General features: G+C 34.9%; 1 protein-coding gene across 1 annotated transcript in view; it reads left to right on the forward strand.

Annotated features, from left to right (window-relative positions):
* si:dkey-9k7.3 overlaps positions 1–18,492 on the forward strand; it is a 44,515-nt gene extending 26,023 nt beyond the window's left edge. The window contains exons 14-20 of the mRNA XM_001922896.8: positions 5,608–5,714; positions 5,811–5,920; positions 7,620–7,731; positions 8,443–8,583; positions 10,094–10,187; positions 12,415–12,465; positions 16,250–18,492. Of these exons, the coding sequence (XP_001922931.3) occupies positions 5,608–5,714; positions 5,811–5,920; positions 7,620–7,731; positions 8,443–8,583; positions 10,094–10,187; positions 12,415–12,465; positions 16,250–16,345 (711 nt within the window). The 3' untranslated portion in view covers positions 16,346–18,492. The remainder of the gene's footprint in view (positions 1–5,607; positions 5,715–5,810; positions 5,921–7,619; positions 7,732–8,442; positions 8,584–10,093; positions 10,188–12,414; positions 12,466–16,249) is intronic.
* Positions 18,493–18,759: the final 267 nt, after the last annotated feature.

The following is an 18,759-nucleotide window of genomic DNA, read 5'->3' on the forward strand; positions in this document are numbered from 1 at the left end:
AAGAAGTAAGTTTTAAGAGAGGATTAAAAAATACTTATTTTGCATTGCGAATATATCAGAGGGTAAAGAGTTCCATAATTTGGGTGCCAATGAAGCGAATGCCTGGTCTCCCATAGATTTTAGCCACGTTGACTTAACAGTTAATAGACCAGCATCAGTCAGGCGTAATGCATATCTATAGGATTCAAACCTCAAATAAATATTATGGTGCTAAACCATTCAAGGCCTTGTATGCAAGCATGAGGATTTTAAAATCAATCCGAAAACTGACAGGAAGCCAGTGCAATTTTTTTAAAAAGTAGGAGTTATGTTGTTATGTACACTAACTTGTTTAGGGTAGCGTTTAGAGCTCCAGCCAGCAAATCTTTACAATAGTCACAGGGTGTCCGCGGGGTCTTAAAAAGTATTTAAAAGCTTAAATGCTATTTTGCAAGGTATTCAGTTTAATATTATTTTTGATTATGCAATGTATAGTTGTGTGCTAAAGTTTGCCTGAATTAAATCTGCGAATATCAGGATGTTGTGTAGTTTATGAAATCAAGGAAATCCTGCTAGATCTGACATCCTGCTGCTTTGTTTACTGCAGTTTCCAAGGCAACACCATTATTCTTTAATTCTATAGGCGCTAACCTGCTGAGTTAGCTAGATTTAATAGATTTTTATTTAGTGTATGAATAATGTTTTAGTTTGGGATTAGTTTCTTACATTAATATTTAGTAAATATACTGTAAGATAAAATCTCGCCAGTGTTTCCGGTTGAAACCTAAAGTAGTTAAGTAGAAAGAGTCTTAAAAAAGGTCTGAAAAGGTATTGAATTTCACTCTCTGATTTTTGTATCAGTTTTAAGAGAGGATTAAAAAATACTTATTTTGCATTGCGAATATATCAGAGGGTAAAGAGTTCCATAATTTGGGTGCCAATGAAGCGAATGCCTGGTCTCCCATAGATTTTAGCCACGTTGACTTAACAGTTAATAGACCAGCATCAGTCAGGCGTAATGCATATCTATAGGATTCAAACCTCAAATAAATATTATGGTGCTAAACCATTCAAGGCCTTGTATGCAAGCATGAGGATTTTAAAATCAATCCGAAAACTGACAGGAAGCCAGTGCAATTTTTTTAAAAAGTAGGAGTTATGTTGTTATGTACACTAACTTGTTTAGGGTAGCGTTTAGAGCTCCAGCCAGCAAATCTTTACAATAGTCACAGGGTGTCCGCGGGGTCTTAAAAAGTATTTAAAAGCTTAAATGCTATTTTGCAAGGTATTCAGTTTAATATTATTTTTGATTATGCAATGTATAGTTGTGTGCTAAAGTTTGCCTGAATTAAATCTGCGAATATCAGGATGTTGTGTAGTTTATGAAATCAAGGAAATCCTGCTAGATCTGACATCCTGCTGCTTTGTTTACTGCAGTTTCCAAGGCAACACCATTATTCTTTAATTCTATAGGCGCTAACCTGCTGAGTTAGCTAGATTTAATAGATTTTTATTTAGTGTATGAATAATGTTTTAGTTTGGGATTAGTTTCTTACATTAATATTTAGTAAATATACTGTAAGATAAAATCTCGCCAGTGTTTCCGGTTGAAACCTAAAGTAGTTAAGTAGAAAGAGTCTTAAAAAAGGTCTGAAAAGGTATTGAATTTCACTCTCTGATTTTTGTATATACTCTGAGTCAATACGAGAAAATACAAAGGTGTTAATGGCATACACATTTGAGAATAAAGCACAGTTTCTATCCAATGAATCAAAGAGAACAAAATCGTCACTTCTTGATGAACTTGCGCCAAATATCAATAAGAAAAATGGAATTTGCTGTGGTTGGAGAGTCCACTGTGGACCTTTTTTTCTCTATGTAATAAATGACTTGTGCCTCAGAGGATGAAGATAAAAACAAATGCACGGTGGCTTTTGAAGGTGTGAGACGCTCTTTGGAAGCTTAGACGCTCAAGACAGTTCTGGAGGTAATAATACTGAACCACTGTGATGACAGACTTTGGCTAAGGCTTTTTAGAATGACCCAAACAACATTTCAGATTAGTGGTGTAAAGGATCACAAATCTCATGGTTGGGATCACGTTATGTTTTAGTCAGGGTTTTAGACCATTTTTCAGATCAGCCAAAAAGGGAGGAGAAAAATGCAATGTGCTTTCCATTTATTTCATAAACAGTACTGCAAGACACTTTTGGCTTATGGTTTTAACAAACAGAACTTAGAAGCTGTAATTTTATTAAAGATAAAATTAAGAAATTATCAGCTGAAAAAAAATGTAAAATATTTAGTAGTGTGAAAAATTCACTACTAATGTTGCTGATAATGCTAATTATATAAATCTAACATTTTAATTTGTACAGCCCATATATATTTTAGTCTCTTTTTGAATAAATGATTTAGTTATTCACTCATCAAACTTCACGTTTCATTGCTAGATGTGTCATTTTTGAAGAATTATTCAGTGTCATATTTTTAATGGCTGGTAAATAATGTAATTGCTGCCTACAACTTTCATTTTTAAACGTTGATAACGGCATATGACTGTGATTTTAATCTTTACCATAAACATCAGTGGTTATATCTAAACTATAAACTGTTATCCCAGTACTTCTGTGTTATTTGACTGTAACTTCATAAATAACTCAAAACACTAAAGACTCGATCTCTTTCTTGATTTTTGCCTTTTCAAATTTGAATGCAGCAATTCGAAGGATTAATAAAAACATGCAAATCAGCATCATTTATCATTTATGTTGCGTGGGTGTAGAGATCTTGATCTTTTAATGATTATTTGTGCAGTTTACAGGCTAAGTTTACAGTTTATTGATGCAGGCTAAACAAGCAGTGACAGAAAACACCTTTAACAACCTATGGTTACAGATTTCCAACATTCTTCAAAATATCTTCTTTTGTGTTCAACAGAAGAAAAAAAACTCAAACTGGTTTGGAGCAAGTCAAGGCTCAAAATGATGACAGATTTTTTTTTGGGGGGGGGGGGGGGGGGGGTTCTAAACAATCCCTTCATTAGGATCAAAATAATCAAATAAATAAATGTTGCAGATATTAGATCCGATTTTAAAAAAAAAAGGTAAATGAGGATTTCAGAAATCCCTAATAAGCCATTCAATAATTTGGTCACATCTCACACACTTCTTGGCCATTGTTAACTCTGCAGAAATGCTAATTTTGTCTACTGTTTCTGCTAAGAGCACTATGAGTCACCATATCTGTCACTTCACAGACTTTTAGCACATCCTGAACATTTAGAAGCTTAACCTGTTTTTAATGGTTTTAGTAACATAGCTTGAAGCCTTTAACAGAGAAACTGATACTCAGAACTAGTGACACCCACACATGCAAAGGAGGAGAGTTCAGTTTTTCCCCTTCTGCTGTATTTGAATGGGTGCTTTAAACAATGACTATAGGAAACTGGTGCACACATGTGCAAGACATCCATCACTAGTGGGTACACAAGTTTAACATTAGTTTGAACTCTCTTTTTTTTACCTAAAAATGAAAAATTCCTAACCATTTACTCACACTCAAGTGGTTCAAAACTTTCATGAATTTCTGTCTTCATTTTAACACAACACAAGATATCCTGAATAATGTTAAATGTGAAAGCAACCACTGATGTCCATCCGCTTGTTAAGTGTGACGTCACGCGAAGCGGCTTCCGGGTCCAAGTGCTCTATTCAAAAGAATGGGGAGACTCATGAAATGGTAATAATAAACGTTTACAAAGAGATTTAATGCTTTCAAAAATCACGATCGCAGTATAAATGTCCATGCCTTATATCGAATGGCCAGAAAGTGATTAATTTTTTTATAAATTGTTAAATTTTTGGTATTTGTTATGCAGCAAGCCCAGAGATTGTTGTAAAATTAACTTTAATGTGTGATAGGAATAAAACGTGATCATAAACGAATGATTTCTCCACTCAAATGAATGGCGGCTTGGACCCGCAAACTGTATTACATACGTCAAAAACACGTCACCACTTATTATTATATTATTCTGTACTGGTATATCTTCATTTGTGTTTAACAGAAGAGAGAAATTCAAACAGGTTTGAAACAAGTGGAGGGTGAGTAAATTGTGAGAAATGTCATTGTTTTGAATATGAACTGTCTCTTAAAGGAATAAATAAGCACCACAAAATTATCTTTGCCATCACAGGTTGAAATTTAAATCTATTAAGACACAAAAGCATTATTTTAATTGCAATACTATTTCACAATATTATTGTTTTTACTGCAATCTCGATCAGTTAAAGCAGCCTTGAAGAGCAGACGAAATATGAAAATGGAAGATCAGATGTTTTTTAACCCTTATGTACTGTTGGGGATGTTTTCATCCACTCTGAGGTGATTTTGAGTCCTAATTTGACCATAACGTTTTCTATTTCAGCTAGCAGAATGATTTTTTTGTGACAAATCTTATTTTGAGAAAATGCTTTGATTTATTTTTTTTTTCAACTCAGCAATACACTCTGGGCAAATATACTTCCCTTTAGTTACGTGATATTACAAAATCCACTAAATTAAACTGCTGTAAGAATGCATTCGATAAAAAACAACTGAATTGCTTAGTAAATTACAGGATTTTAACTCTTTATTTACCACATTTATAAATGATTTAATGAAAAAAAAAGTACATATTTTCAATATAAAAGTAATTGAGGACTGTATTTTTTAACCTTTTATCAAAATCTTCAACATGTGAAACAACATTGCATATGTTGCATTGTTGATTGATTTTCATTTTTTCTCCCTAATTTACTGTTGGTGGCTGTTTTGCCACATTGACTTATTATAATCAGATTTTTTTTATTACAAAACCATGACACCATATAATCATGCATTTTTGATTGTTGCAATTTTCCCTGTTGGGAAGATGTAAATTGTGTATTTTTACTGTTGATCATCAGTTGGCACCATTAACCCTTTAGATAGGCTTGTGCAAAAAAGCTTATATGGAGTACAGCAGCAAATTAAAGTGTGTGCATGTGTCTGTGAGTGTGTGAGAGTAACCTTTGAGCACTTGTATTGATGTGTCTGAGAAAATCATAATATGCATCTCAGCTCTCAGAACTACATGGAGTAAACAAAAACAAAGACTGTGTATTTATGCACCATCAAATGTACTTATAATGGAAATCAACGGAGCAAAAACAGCCACCAACAGTAAATTAGGGAGAAAAATGTATCAAAGCCAATGTTGTTACTAATCTTTCAAGTACAAGATTGTAATAAAAGGTTAAAAAAGTAATTGTCAACTTTTATATTGAAACTATGTCATTTTGTGTGTGTGTTCTTCACCAAATCAGTGACATCATTTATGATTTTGGCATTTAACGAGTTAAAATCCTGTAATTTACATTAACATTTACTAGTTTTAGTAGTTTTTATCTGAACTGAGGTTGATTAACAGATTAATGCAAAAAAAAATAAATAAAAAAATTTCTTTATCTGATGCATTTTTACAGCTGTTTATTGGAGTGGATGTTTTCATCATTATCATAACAAAAGGGTAATCCATTTGAACAGTGCACAAGGGTTAAATGTAATTTATGCATATTATAGTAATTGTTCTTGTCCACTTCTCAGATTAATATTGTAAACATTGGTACCGTCGCCACAGAGATTCAGAGTGCCATTTCTGACAACGTCCTAGCAACTAGCGTCATGGCAACACTTTTGGCACCGGACGGCATGTAAGTATCCAATAGTTACCTCCACCACGCACACATAGTCATGATTCTCTGACAAGAACACATGCACACACTGTTTTTTCCTCTCTGATTGACAAGGTACTTCCCCTATGAAGAGGATAATCATCGGTTAGTCAGAGAGATTGGCAATGTGACGGAGGCTGTCGAGATCACTTTCCAGTTTGCAGTCAGACCAGAAAGAGTTGAAAGTAAGCATTGAATACAGTGTGAGATCGAAAGAAAGCCAACTGAAGCAGTTTAAAAAAAAAGATGACCAATATGTTGTTGTAAGTCTGTTTTTAGAAAAAGAAAAATTTGACTGTTTTAAAGTTTCTAATAGAGAAAGTAGTGATCTGCTCTCATATGAATATTCTTATTGTGACATTTTATTTTAGATTCATCAGGAAACAGACACAAACACATTGAATCTTTCATTGTTTTGCAATTTAAAGACTTATGAAGCAGATATTGATGACTGTGATTATATGCGATATTAATATAATCTATATGCGATATTAATATAATCTATATAATCTAATTGTCTAATATGTAAATGGAGGCAAGTGAACAGTTTTTAATAACTAAATACTGGCTAATTCAGGGGCACAGTGGCTGAGTGGTTAGCACTGTTATCTCACAGCAAGAAGGTCACTGGTTCAAGCACCGCTGGCCAGTGGGCATTTCTGTGCTTTTAGGTTTCTAATAGAGAAAGTGGTGATCCACACTCATACGAGTATTGTTGTTTTGATGTTTTATTTTACATTAAAGTATTGAATTTTTCCATTGTTATGCAATTTAAAGACATGTGAAGTAGATATTGATGACTGCCTGTTTCAGTTATGTTGTGGTGATTGTATGTGATTTTAATATAATCAGTTTTCTGATTATGGAATGAATGTGTTGTACTGAATGATTGTGATGTAATATTCCTCATGACCTGAATATTGTCTTATATTTAAATGGAAGCAAATTAACTATGTTTTTAATGAATGAATATTGGCAAATTCAACATAATTAGTGATTTGAAAAGAAGGTTGAGGGACTAAATTACAAACTGAGGAAGACTTTGAGCCTAAATATTTGTGTCTGTTTTCTGACGAATGTAAAAAAAATGACAAAACAAGAAGATGGACCCTTTTCACGAGAGTTTAACTTTTTTAACGCATTTAACGGTTATCAGCATCCTTGAAAGTTTTTTAAAAAGTTTATCTTTTGAAGATGTATGTACATTTATATGTATTTACATATGTATTATATAATGTTTGCATGAAATTACAAAAAAAAACAAATTATAGCTTATGCGAGGTGTCTCTAATGCAGCGTCTCCCCTGTAAAAAAAAAATAAATAAATAAAAAACTGGTTGCCTTAAATTTTTGAGCTAAATCAAATTAACCTAATGAGTTCATTGAACTTATTTTATGTTAAACTGACTTAAAATAGCTTGCATAATTTATAAAATTAAGTTAGCATATGATTAACTTAGTTTATTAAGTTACAATGACTTAAAATATATGTTGTCAGGACTAATTGATCATATCGTTTTTACAGTGTAGGGGCAGGACAGTAAATCTGATGTTGTTCTCTCTTCTGGCTGCCAACAATTTTTCTCCGTTTTCTGAATGTCTAGATAACACTATCGTGGATTTTTTCTTTTATTATTTGAGCAATCAATATTGTAAAATAATATTTGCTGTAATCTCCCATTCACTGTGCTCTAAGTTTACCCAACGATGACGACTTCTGCTGCTGAGAAACCCGAAAAGGGAAAGGGTGGATGTGGACACATATGAATGTGGATCACAACTTCCTGTATTAGCAATCTAACAGATCAACACACCATGTAGAATAACTTACTAAGACAAGAGCCCACAGTGCAAATGGCATTGTTAAACTGTTTTTACTTGTAGGTTTCCAACAACGGGACCGGGTCCCTTTTCAACTGCAGCTGAGTTTCAGGACTCGAGAACTGCAGAACGTGACCAGAGTCATCACTCAACAGAAGAGAGTCACCACCAGCAGGCAAACTACTACTACATTCTGCACAACAACAGCACACAAAACACTCCGTTCTCTAGTTTATTGTGCCACATGCATAATCTCTGCAAAACATAATATAAAATATAATGGCCAAAATATAATTTCAACATTAAAGGGATAACTCACAAATAATGAAAATGTAATCACTGTTGCCTCACCTATTCATTCATTCATTCATTCATTTTCCTTTGTCTCTTTATTCATCTGGGTTCGCCACAGCAGAATAAACCGCCAACCTATCCAGCATATGTTTTATGCAGCGGATGCCCTTCCAGCTGCAACCCAGGATTGGGAAACATCCATACACACTCATTCACACACATACTGTACACTACGGACAATTAAGTTTATTTAATTCACCTGTACCGCATGTCTTTAGACTGTGGGGTAAAATGAAGCACCTGGAGGAAACCCACGCGAACACGGGGAGAACATGCAAATGGTGAGGCGACAGTACTAACCACTGAGCCACCGTATCGCCCTAAATTAATTTCATATAATATAATATAAAAAAACTGTACTTTTCATTTCTAATAGTATAGTGTTAAAAAGAAACATTCATTTTTGATTAAATATATACACCATTGTCATACATAACAGAATTTTTTCAAAATCAGTGAAGAAGCATGAAGAATATACATTTCAGTCTTCATTTCTCCATCTCTATCTGCTGTTGTTCTTCTGTTTATGTAGCTGGGTTTGGGCAGGCAGTTTGAATATGTCAGTTCTGGGGGTTCATTGTGCCCAGCTGTGTGCCAGGCTGACGATGGAGGGCAGAGTGCAGGAGGCACAGAGACAACTGACAGCCCAGCAAGACCTTCTGAAGGACATCAGGTACAGTAGACCTCACAGACACAGCTCTGATGCATCATACTGTGTGTGTGTGTGTGTGTGTGTGTGTGTGTGTGTGTGTGTGTGTGTGTGTGTGTGTGTGTGTGTGTGTGTGTGTGTGTGCGTGCGCGCGCGCGCGCGTGCGTGCGTGCGTGCGTGCGTGCGTGCGTGCGTGCGTGCGTGCGTGTGTAAATATACAGTATACAGTTGAAGTCAAAATTATCCGCCCTCCTGTGAGTTTTGATTTCTTTTTTTAAATATTTCCCAAATGATGATTAACAGAGTAAGGAAAGTATGTCTGATACTATTTGCTCTTCTGGAGAAAGTCTTATTTGTTTTATTTTAGCTAGAATAAAAGCAGCTTTTAATTAAAAAATAATTTAGGTCAATATAATTAGCCCTGTTAAGCAATTTTTTGTTTGCTATTTCTGCAGAGAATTTTGTAAAACATGTATTTTTGCAGAATGATTTTAGGAGCATCATAACTAAAAACTTGATATAAAATTATATAAATATAAAATATAATAACTAAAAAAATAATACCTTTTTAACTTTTTTTTATGTTTTCAATGCAAATCCAATTAGATCCATTTATTTGGTAATTAAAGCAAGTCTCTCATATAATTCATTCATTCATTTTCTTGTCAGCTTAATACCTTTATTTATCTGGGGTCGCCACAGCGGAATGAACCGCCAACTTATCCAGCAAGTTTTTACGCAGCGGGAAACATCCACACATACACACACACACACATACACTACGGACAATTTAGCCTACCCAATTCACCTGTACCGCATGTCTTTGGACTGTGGGGGAAACCGGAGTACCTGGAGGAAACCCACACGAACGCAGGGAAAACATGCAAACTCCACACAGAAACGCCAACTGAGCCGAGGATCGAACCAGCGACCCAGCAACCTTCTTGCTGTGAGGCGAACGTGCTACCCACTGCGCCACTGCGTCGTCCCTCTCATATAATATCTCTACTAAAAGACAGAAAATATTACTTTACAAACTGAACATTTTAGTATTGCTATTATTATCTCACAATAATATTAGGCAAATTAATTTAAAACCTGAATAAATATAAATTTACACAAGTAAATACATAGACTCAATGATGGACTAAAAATCTGCGGATTCTGTGTGGGCCTACTAATTACCCTAACTTGCCTAATTAACCTATTTAACTATCTAACCAAGCCTCTAAATGTCACATTAAACTGAAATCAATATCTTGAAAAATATTTAATAACATTTTATGAGCTGTCATCATGGCAAAGATAAAATAAATAAGTTATTAGAAATGAGGTATTAAAACTATTATGTTGAAAAAAAACTTATACAGGGGGGGCTAATAATTCAGGAGGGCTAGTAATTCTGACTTCAACTGTATAAATATATATATATATATATATATATATATATATATATATATATATATATATATATATATATATATATATATATATATATATATATATATATATATATATATACTGTCTCATTCAGCCAACAGAAGCCAAGCCCTAAAGAGGAGAGTATCTACGGGAACTGGATCAGTACCATGAGTATGATCTGTGAAGACCTCACCACTGTCAACCAGGTTAAAACACACTTAATCATGCAAATTATCTGTATACCTGTACAGTTGAATGCAAAATGATTTGCCCTCCTGTGAAATTTAATTTATTTTTCAAATATTTCATAACAGATAAGAATTTAATTTCTAATGACTAATTTCTTTTATCTTTGCCATGATGACAGTACATTACATTTCTCTAGTTATTTTGCAAGATACTAGTGTTCAGCTTGAAGTGGAATTTAAAGGCTTAACTGGGTTAATTGTCAAGTCATTGCACAACAGTGGTTTGTTCTGTAGCTCATTCATTTATTCATTTTCCTTTCGGCTTAGTCTCTTTATTAGTCAGGGGTCGCCACAGCGGAATGAACCGCCAACTTATCCAGCATATGTTTTACGCAGTGGATGCCCTTCCTGCTGCAACCCATCTCTGGGAAACATCAATACACACTTATTCACACTCATACACTTCGGACAATTTAGCCTACCCAATTCATCTGTACCGCATGTCTTTGGGCTGTGGGGGAAACCGGAGCACCCAGAGGAAACCTACGCGTATGTGGGCAGAACATGCAAACTCCACACAGAAATGCCAACTGACCCAGCCGAGGCTTGAACTAGCGACCTTCTTGCTGTGAGGCGACAGCACTACTGACTGCGCCACCATGTCGCCTGTTCTGTAGGTAATCAAGAAAAAAAAATCTCAAGGGTGCTAATAATATTGACCTTGAAATTATTTGAATGTACAACTGCTTTTTCCAGCCAAACTAAAAGAAATAAGTATAATTCTTGCTCTGTTAAACGTCGCTTGTGAAATTTTTGCTAAATAATTACTATTTCACAAGAGGGCTAATAATTGTGGCTTCAACTGTATATTATTTTATTTCTTTAAACCATATTAATTGATTCCTGAAATGTGTCTTATTCTCACCAGAGCTGAACTGATTTGTTCACAAATATACCGTAATAACAGTATCAATGTGACACATTGCTTCCACACACATTTTATTAAGATGTCGTTTAAACAAAATAAGATCTCGTTTAAAAGATGTCATTTTAACGTCATAATATCTTGTTATTATGAGAAAATCATTGTCATAATGAGAAAATATCTTGTTTTTACGAGTTTTATGAATTAACTGTAAAAATACTGTTGAAATCAGAATTATTAGCCCCCCTTTTCTTTTTTTTTTCTTTTTTAAATATATCCTAAAATATGTTTAACAGAGCAAGAAAATTTTCGAAGTATGTCTGATAATATTTGTTCTTCTGGAGAAAGTTTTATTTGTTTTATTTTGGCTATAACAAAAGCAGTTTTTAATTTTTAAAAAAGCATTTTAAGGTCAAAATTATTAGCCCCTTTAAGCTATAAATTTTCAATAGTTTACAGAATAAACCATTATTATAAAATAACTTGCCTAATTACTCTAACCTGCCTAGTTAACCTAATTAACCCAGTTAAGCCTTTAAATGTCACTTTAAGCTGTATAGAAGTGTCTTGAACAATATCAGTCAATTATCATTTACTGTCATCCTGGCAAAGATAAAATGAACCAGTTATTAAAAAACTATTATGTTTATTAATGTGTTGAAAAAAAATTCTTCTTTTCGTTAAACAGAAATTGGGGAAAATATTAAACAGGGGGGCTAATAAATCTGGCTTCAACTGTATGTGTTCGTCAGCGAAGTGTCACCATACAATTAAAATAATTGTTAATGTTTTAAAATGTAATTTATTGATTTCAGAATTTACTTTAGTGTATATAAACCTTCAGAAATCATTCCAATATGCTGATTTGGTGATAATTTCTGAGTTTTATCAGTGATAAATAAATAAAACAACAGTTGGAAATGGAATCTGTGTATTTAGCTGTTTTTAGGATAATTGGATTAAAAAGACAATTTCTATTTGCAACACAAATTATGTATTATGTAAAACAGAAGTGTCAGTACTTCTGTTTTACATAATGCCTCCATGCTAAATAAAATTACTTAAAAATCTACTTCATGTCACTAATACCACATATACTAGAGAGCATTTATCAAGCATTGTCATTGTTTATGTAAAGGCAGCATACCAGAGTCAGAGCTCATTCTCATGCATACACACATGCGTGTAGATATCAGTCAGTGATTGTGCTGGTTGTAAACCTGCTCAGCTCCAAAAACAGCCCCAAGCAGCTTTAGAATTTTAATGAATCATTGTGACTAAATGAAAACCCTTGTGTCATGGCACCTTTTTTCCAAACAGAACACAACAGAAACTGACGCCCAACCAGCATCTCGCACATCTTCCACTGCGGTGAGTTCAACATGTATAACATTGGAGATTCACATTTCAATCCAAACCAAGATGATTTTTAGAGTGCTTAAGTTTATTACTTTTTTGGGACCACAAAACCAGTCTTATGTTGCATGGGTATAGTTTTAACAGTTGCATTGGTCAAAATGATAGATTATTCTCTTATAATAAGTAAAGATCATGTTCCATGAAGATATATTGTAAATTTAATACTGCAAACATATCAACATTATGGACATTACCCAGCAGCCACAGGACGTCAACATGATTTAGATTGACTTTGTACCCCAACGTCGTAGGATCTTGCATTTTGTTTGGAAATGTCAGGCCGACGTTAATATCCAATGCTGGACAGATGTTGCATTTTGGTTACTTTTCAACGTAACCAAATGCCAAATATCAACGTCTAATGATGTTACAGCTTGACGTTTTGTGGACGTTACCACTATGAAATCTATCAGATGTTGGATTTTAGTTGCCATACATGATGAATAAATGTGAGTATTTAACGTGAAAGTGACATTGGTTTAAGATGCTTGCTCGGCATTGGATTTTGGTTACTTTCCACAAACAACAAAATATCAATGTCAATTTCACGTCTTATTGGACGTCAAATTAACATTGTCTTTAGATGCTGGCGGCCTAAATCTAACCTAATATTATTGTCTTATGACGCTGTGTGGCTGCTGGGTATGGTTTGGAAACAATACAGTTCAATCTACAGCCATAGAGAAAACGGAATATCCATCTTTAGAAACTTTTTATTAGCAAAAGATCCATAATGAAGCTACTAAACTATTATCTCACCCCTCACATAGATTATTTATGTACTGACTACTGGTAGAAGGTACTGTTTGCAGATACAGTTGAAACCAGAAGTTTACATACACTCTAAAAAAAGAGCAAAACCATTTTTTTTTTTAATGTCTGATGGTAAATCATAGTAAACGTTTACTATTATAGGTATTTTTTGAGAAGTTTTTATTAATTTCTAGACAGTCAAAAGTTTACAAATATTTTGTTGATGGTTTTTTAGCTTTGCTTTTAAACTTTTTAACTTTGGTCAAATGTTTTGGGTATCCTTCCACAAGCTTCTCACAATAGTTTGAAGGAATTTTGGCCCATTTCTTCTGAAAGAATTTGTGTAACTGAGTCAGATTTGTTGGCTGTCTTGCTCCCACAAGCTTTTTCAACTCTGCCCACAAATTTTCTTTAGGATTGAGGTCAGGGCTTTGTGATTGCCACACTAAGGCCGTACTCACACTAGGTACAGTTGCCTCGAACCAGGCCAAAGCACGCTTTTCCCCCCTCCCGTCTCCCCCAACGGCCCGCGCTCACACCATATCGGGCCTCGGCACGCTTACGTCATCGCTGCTGCTCTTTTTAGTGAGAAGCGCTCTCTATGGCAAGCCTTTTTAGCATTTAAATCTTTGTTCTGACTCCATAAATATATTTAGAGATATCTCTAATTATATTTTGACTAGTCATAATTATAATTCCACTACTCAGAATGACAATTAGAGATATCTGCAATTACAATTGTACTAGTACGAAATCAGATTGGAGAAATCTGCAAATATATTATGACTAGTCATATTCCTCCATTGACTTCCATTGAAAAATATTTGCAGATATCTCTAAATGAGTTTTGATTAGTCACAATTGTAATTAGAGATATCTCTAACTGAGTTTTTACTAGTCATAATACATTTGGAGATGTCTTTAATTCTACATATTTAGAGATATTTACAAATATATTTGAAGATCTCTCTAATTAATTTACTAATAGTCGAATTACAGTTGTAGATATCTTGAATTGGATTTTTGACTAGTCAAAATTCATTTGGAGATATCTCTAATTACAATTGGGACTAATCAAAACTCATTTAGAGATATCTGCAAATATTTTTCAATGGAAGTCAATAGAGGAATATGACTAGTCAGTCATAATATATTTGCAGATATCTCCAATCTGACTAGTCGAATTATAATTATGACTAGTCAAAATATAATTAGATATCTCTAAATATATTTATGGATAGTCAGAACAAGGTTTAAATGCTAAAACGGCTTGCCATACGCTCTCACCCAGTAGCACAGTGGAGATTTCTCTACTTATATCGTTTCAGTCGGTTTGATATGCAGTGACATGCAGTCAAATATTTCGCCAAACAGTCCTTAGGGATGCGGGGACACGCAGTCAGATATTTCACCGGACAGATCCGCCACTTTTGGCGCTCATAAACAATCATAATGCTCTCGTGCTGCAGGAATGAGGAGGTCTGCTGAAGGCGCGCAGCTGTCATGCTGTAAGGAGTTCTCGTCTTTAATAAACTACGGCAGTTTGCGATCACTGAACAGTAAGAATGATTAATAAATCCATATGAAACAGCCCCTTAAAAGTCACGTCTCGCTTTCAGTTTCGGGCTTTGGCGCGTTTTGCACTCACACACAAGTGTACCGCGCCAAAGCCCAAGTGCACACCTCTTCCAACCGGGCCAGGGCCGGCCAAGTGAACCGTGCTTGAGCCCGATTCAGCGCACTCACACTTCTCAAACGATCCGGGAAACGGGCCTGGGCACGGTACGGATGGCATAGTGTGAGTAGGCCCTAAAACATTCACTCTGTTGTCCTTAAAGCACTTTTTAACTAATTTGGCAGTATGCTCAGGGTCATGGTCTGTTTGGGAGACCCATTTGTGGCCAAGTTTTAACTTCCTGGCTGATGTCTTGTTAGGTTGCTTCAGTATTTCTACATAATGTTCTTTTTTCATGATGCCATCTAAGCTGTGAAGTGGACCAGTCCCTCCTGCAGCAAAACAGCCCCACAACATTATGCTGCCTCCCCCATACTTCACAGTTGGGATGGTGATCCTAGGCTTGTGAGCTTTTTTTTATTTTTTATGGTTATGTGCCTTTTTTAAGCAGTGTATGTAAACTTCTGGTTTCAACTGTATAATCATTTTATGAAATCTTTTTTACCTACGTCAGTTAGACTTTTAACTATGTAATTTTGTTTGTTATTTTGTATTTTTACTGTTTAATTTGTGTTGTTTTTTTGTTTGTTTGTTCAGCGTATGCAAATGCAGGCCTAGTGTACAAGATACATTTTTCTGCCTTGAATTATTGAAAGAATGAATGAACTCAATATTTAATTAGTGATATGCATTCCTAAGAACTTAATTTAACCCTCAGATGTTCAAATACGCTCAAAAAATATTTAGTGTTAATAAACTTTTAAAATGAGCTGAAACAACCACACTCACAAAAAAAAGTTTTTACTTGTTCAAACCACTTATTTAAAGTAAGCTGAATCAACATAATTCTTGAGATTTCATTGGGACAACTTAATTTTTTTTATGTTCAATCCACATAAATTTGTTAAAAGTGTTAGCTTAATCGATTTGTATTAAGACAACATGAATGAATTGTGTGGAACCCTGCATTTTTTACAGTGCAACATTTGAGGGCTTTTTGGGACATCTTAATTGTTTTATGTTCAATCCACTTAAATTTGTTAAATTAATCGATTTGTGTTGGAACAACATAAAGGAATTGTGTAGAGCCCAGTGTTTTTTACAGTGTAGTTGTATCTTGACCAAATAGTGTCCAATCCTAACAAAGTGTACACATCATAAGAAAGCTCATGCATTCAAATTTCAATAAATAATCTCAAATAAATCTTCAAAATATAAATATTTATGACTGGTTTTTTGGTCTAATGTCAGATTAGGTTAAACGAGTACACATGCATAAATGAACTCAACAGTTTTGTTTTCCTGCAGAGTCTCACAGACGCAGCAGCGAATGTGGTTTACCAGATGAAGAGAGCGAAGAGTGTGAGCGAAAAGAGACAACAAGTCCCCATGGTGGGGAACTGACCTCAAACCTCACACACAGTTAGTTTACTCTGTGTAGGCTGCCATATCAGTCTATGGACGATTACTATTGGTTGGAATATATCCAATATATAATATATGTAAACTAAGAGTTGTTAGGTTCTTCTTGGCAACACCTGCCTCTATTTATCTTCGGCTGGTCTGTGAATTTCAGATGTTACAATGTTCAGTTCTGTGCAAAGGTCTTAGTCCCTCATCAGCTCTGAAGTTTTAGCAGAGGTTTACTGAGCATCCACATTTATCTTTTGGTCTTTTCATTAAGATACAAACTGAAATTGTGGGGAAAATGTAGATAAAGTCTGGATAAAAAAACAGAACAAAATGGCTTCCTTTTTATTGGGGAGACTGTTATACCTTTTGGTGTCTGTTATTTTTTCTGTCAAGGTAATCCAATACTGCCGGTACAGTATTCGAGCCTGGATTCTGTCTGTGTTTTATCAGCTGTTTTCCTCTACAACGGCTGTTATACAATAGCTTGCCTAATTACCCTAACTTGCTTAACTATCCTAGCACTATAAGCTGAATACTAATATATCTGGCAAAATACAGTTAGGGCCATAAATATTTGGACATGGAAAAAATTCATTTTTGGCTCTATACATCAACACAAAGGATTTTAAATGAAACGAACAAGATGTGTTTTAACTGCAGATTGTTACCTTAATTTGAAGGTATATACGTCCAAATCAGATGAACGCTGTAGGAATTACAGCAGTTTACATATGTGCCTCCCACTTGTTAAGGGTCCAAAAGACAATTGACAATTGACTTCTGAGCTGTTTTATGCCCAGTTGTGTGTTATTCCCTCATTATCCTAATTACAATGAGCAGATAAAAGGTCCAGAGTTCATTTCAAGTGTGCTATTTGCATTTGGAATCTGTTACTGTCAACTCTCAAGATGGGATCCAAAGAGCTGTCACTATCAGTCAAGCAAGCCATCATTAGGCTGAAAAACTAAACAAACCCATCAGAGAGATAGCAAAATCCTTATGCATGACAAAAACAACTGTTTGAAACATTCTTAAAAAGAAAGAATGCACCGTGAGCTCAGCAACACCAAATCACCCGTAAGACCACAGAAAAAATGTGGTGGACGACCAAAGAATTCCTTCCCTGGTAAAGAAAACAGCCTTCAACAATCAAGAGAAGACTACACTAGAGTGAATACAGAGGGTTCACCACTAGATGTAAACTTTGGTGAACCTCAAAACCAGGAAGGCCAGATTAGAATTAAAAAAAAGCTTTCAAAGTGCTGGAACAACATCCTATGGAGAGATGAGATCAAGATGAACTTGTACCAGAGTGATAGGAAGAGAAGAGTATGGAGAAGGAAAGGAACTGCTCATGATCCTAAGCAGTAAAGTATGGTGGTAGTAGTGACATGGCGTGGGCATGTATGGCTGTCAATGGAACTGGTTCTCTTGTATTTATTAGGGATGTGACTGCTGACAAAAGCTGCAGGATGATTCAAGTTATATTTTCTGCTCATATTAAGCCAAACACTTTAGAACTCATTGGACGGTGCTTCAAAGTGCAGATGGAGAATGACCCAAAGCATACAGCAAAAGCAACCAAAGAGTTTTTGAAGGGAAAGAAGTGGAATGTTATGCAATGGCCAGGTCAATCACCTGTTCGTAATCCGATTGAGCTTGCATTTCACTTGAAGACAAAACTGAAGGGAAAATGCCCCCCAAGAACAAGCAGGAACTGAAGATAGTTGCTGTTGAGGTCTGGTAGAGCCCCACTAGGAATGAAACCCAGCGTCTGGTGATGTCTATGTGTTCCAGACTTCAGGCTGTAATTGACTGCAAAGGATTTGCAACCAAGAATTAAAAAGTCAAAGTTTGATATAATGATTATTCTGAACAATTAATTTTGGACCCTTCACAAGTGGGAAGCACATATGTAAACTGTTGTAATTCCTACAGTGTTCACCTGATTTGGATGTAAATACCCTCAAATTAAAGCTAACAGTCTGCAGTTAAAGAACACAGTTTTTTTCATTTCACATCCATTGTGTTGGTGTACAGAGCCAAACACGTTAGGATTGTGTCGGTCCAAATATTTATAGACCTAACTGTAACTACTGAAATATTATGTTGTCATCATAAAAAAAAAAAAAAAGAAATTAGTTAATAAAACTATTATGTTGAAAAATGTTGAAATAAAGTAAAACAGCACTTGGGAAATATTTCAAAAAGTTTACCAGAGGGCTAATAATTTTGCCATCAACCGTATGTGGTTGTTGTACCATTGCTAAATCAAGCCTAATGGTGGGCTAAGACACAGCATACTAGATACTGTACTAATAAATATAATGCAACGAAATAAAACACATTTTATAGAAATCACAAGCTGATTCTCCTTCTTTTCTCTATATACACACCCTCTAAAG

The sequence above is a fragment of the Danio rerio genome, chromosome 7 (genome assembly GCF_049306965.1).
Source record: "Danio rerio strain Tuebingen ecotype United States chromosome 7, GRCz12tu, whole genome shotgun sequence".
Classification (NCBI taxonomy): domain Eukaryota; kingdom Metazoa; phylum Chordata; class Actinopteri; order Cypriniformes; family Danionidae; genus Danio; species Danio rerio.